Source organism: Patiria miniata, unplaced genomic scaffold (assembly GCF_015706575.1).
Source record: "Patiria miniata isolate m_02_andy unplaced genomic scaffold, ASM1570657v1 HiC_scaffold_25, whole genome shotgun sequence".
NCBI lineage: Eukaryota > Metazoa > Echinodermata > Asteroidea > Valvatida > Asterinidae > Patiria > Patiria miniata.
Window position 1 is genome coordinate 3508083 of NW_024037064.1, and position 1227 is coordinate 3509309.

General features: G+C 49.1%; 1 protein-coding gene across 1 annotated transcript; it reads left to right on the top strand.

Annotated features, from left to right (window-relative positions):
• Positions 1–539: 539 nt before the first annotated feature.
• On the top strand, positions 540–893 carry LOC119732819 (3'-5' ssDNA/RNA exonuclease TatD-like). Its single transcript, XM_038206422.1, has one exon. The coding sequence runs from the start codon at positions 540–542 to the stop codon at positions 891–893; it is 354 nt and encodes a 117-aa protein (XP_038062350.1).
• Positions 894–1227: the final 334 nt, after the last annotated feature.

Here is a 1227-nt window from a genome sequence, read left to right on the forward strand (position 1 = left end):
CTGCAGCAGGACGAGAAACAGATCCCGCATTCGGGATCCACAGGAAGTGCCCCATACAAGAAGGCGGAGAAGACCCTCATCCGCAGCTTCGATAGCCACTTCCATCTTGACAGATTGTCTGCCAGAGGTCCCAGGATTCCGTTGACTAATCTGGCGGCTATCGAACAGGCATTTCCCCAACAGCCAGACAAGGGCTATACGACTCTGCTGTCGGGAGCCGTAGCGGTCTTCTGTGATCAAAAGACATTGCCTTCGGAGAAAGAAATAACAGCTCTGACCCAGCAAGGATTCACAGTGATGATCGGCGCTCATCCAAAGATAATCTTGACACGCAAGGAGAGACAAAGGGTGAAGTCATTGAGCCAGCATCCTTCAGTCAGCGGACTAGGCGAGGTTGGTTTGGACCATTCGGTGACTTCTGACCTTTGGCACCTACAGGAGAGGCAACTCCGAGATCTCCTGACTGGCCTTCTTCCGTCAAGAGTCCTACTCTCCACATCCGCGGTATGCGAGACGATGTCACTGGAGTAGAGGCCTAAATGCGATGCGTGGACGTCATAACAACAATCATCAAGGGAAGTCAGCTGCACTGTTTCTCCAGCACCACAGAGGTAGTCCAGCAGTGGCTGGAATCCTTCCCCAGTACCCACTTCAGCATAAGTAACATGGCGAACAGCTTCAACAGTCGACAGAGGGCTGCCCTGAAGTCAGTTCCAAGGAACAAGCTGCTTCTGGACACCGATGCACCTTACTTACCCCCAGTTGGTAAGAAACTGAATGCCCCGTCTCTACTTGACTACACAGCTGAGTCGGTGGCCACCATTCTGGGAGACATCTCACCGGAAGAAGTTCTTGAACTAACCGAAACAAACGCGAGAGCATTCTTCCACTGAAACAGGACACAGAACTCTCTCAGCTTTTGCCGCTGTACATGGAGAAATATGAACCTCCACCAATGCTTTCTTTCAGTAAGAAGGAATGGCACTTATTTAGTGTTGGGTTTTATATTTAGTGGTTTTCCATGTTGAGTATTTGTAATACTTGTATTTTTCACTAACTTATGTTAAGAGCCCCCCACACCATCATCCAAAGAAGAAAAGTGGGAGGAGTGTAGTGCCAGTTGATACGTCACCCGTACTAATCAATGTATCAGAATTAGGCGGTCACGTGACCGATGATCAATTTATCGTTTTTCGTGGGCGCCGCCATCTTAGATCAGTATTATGA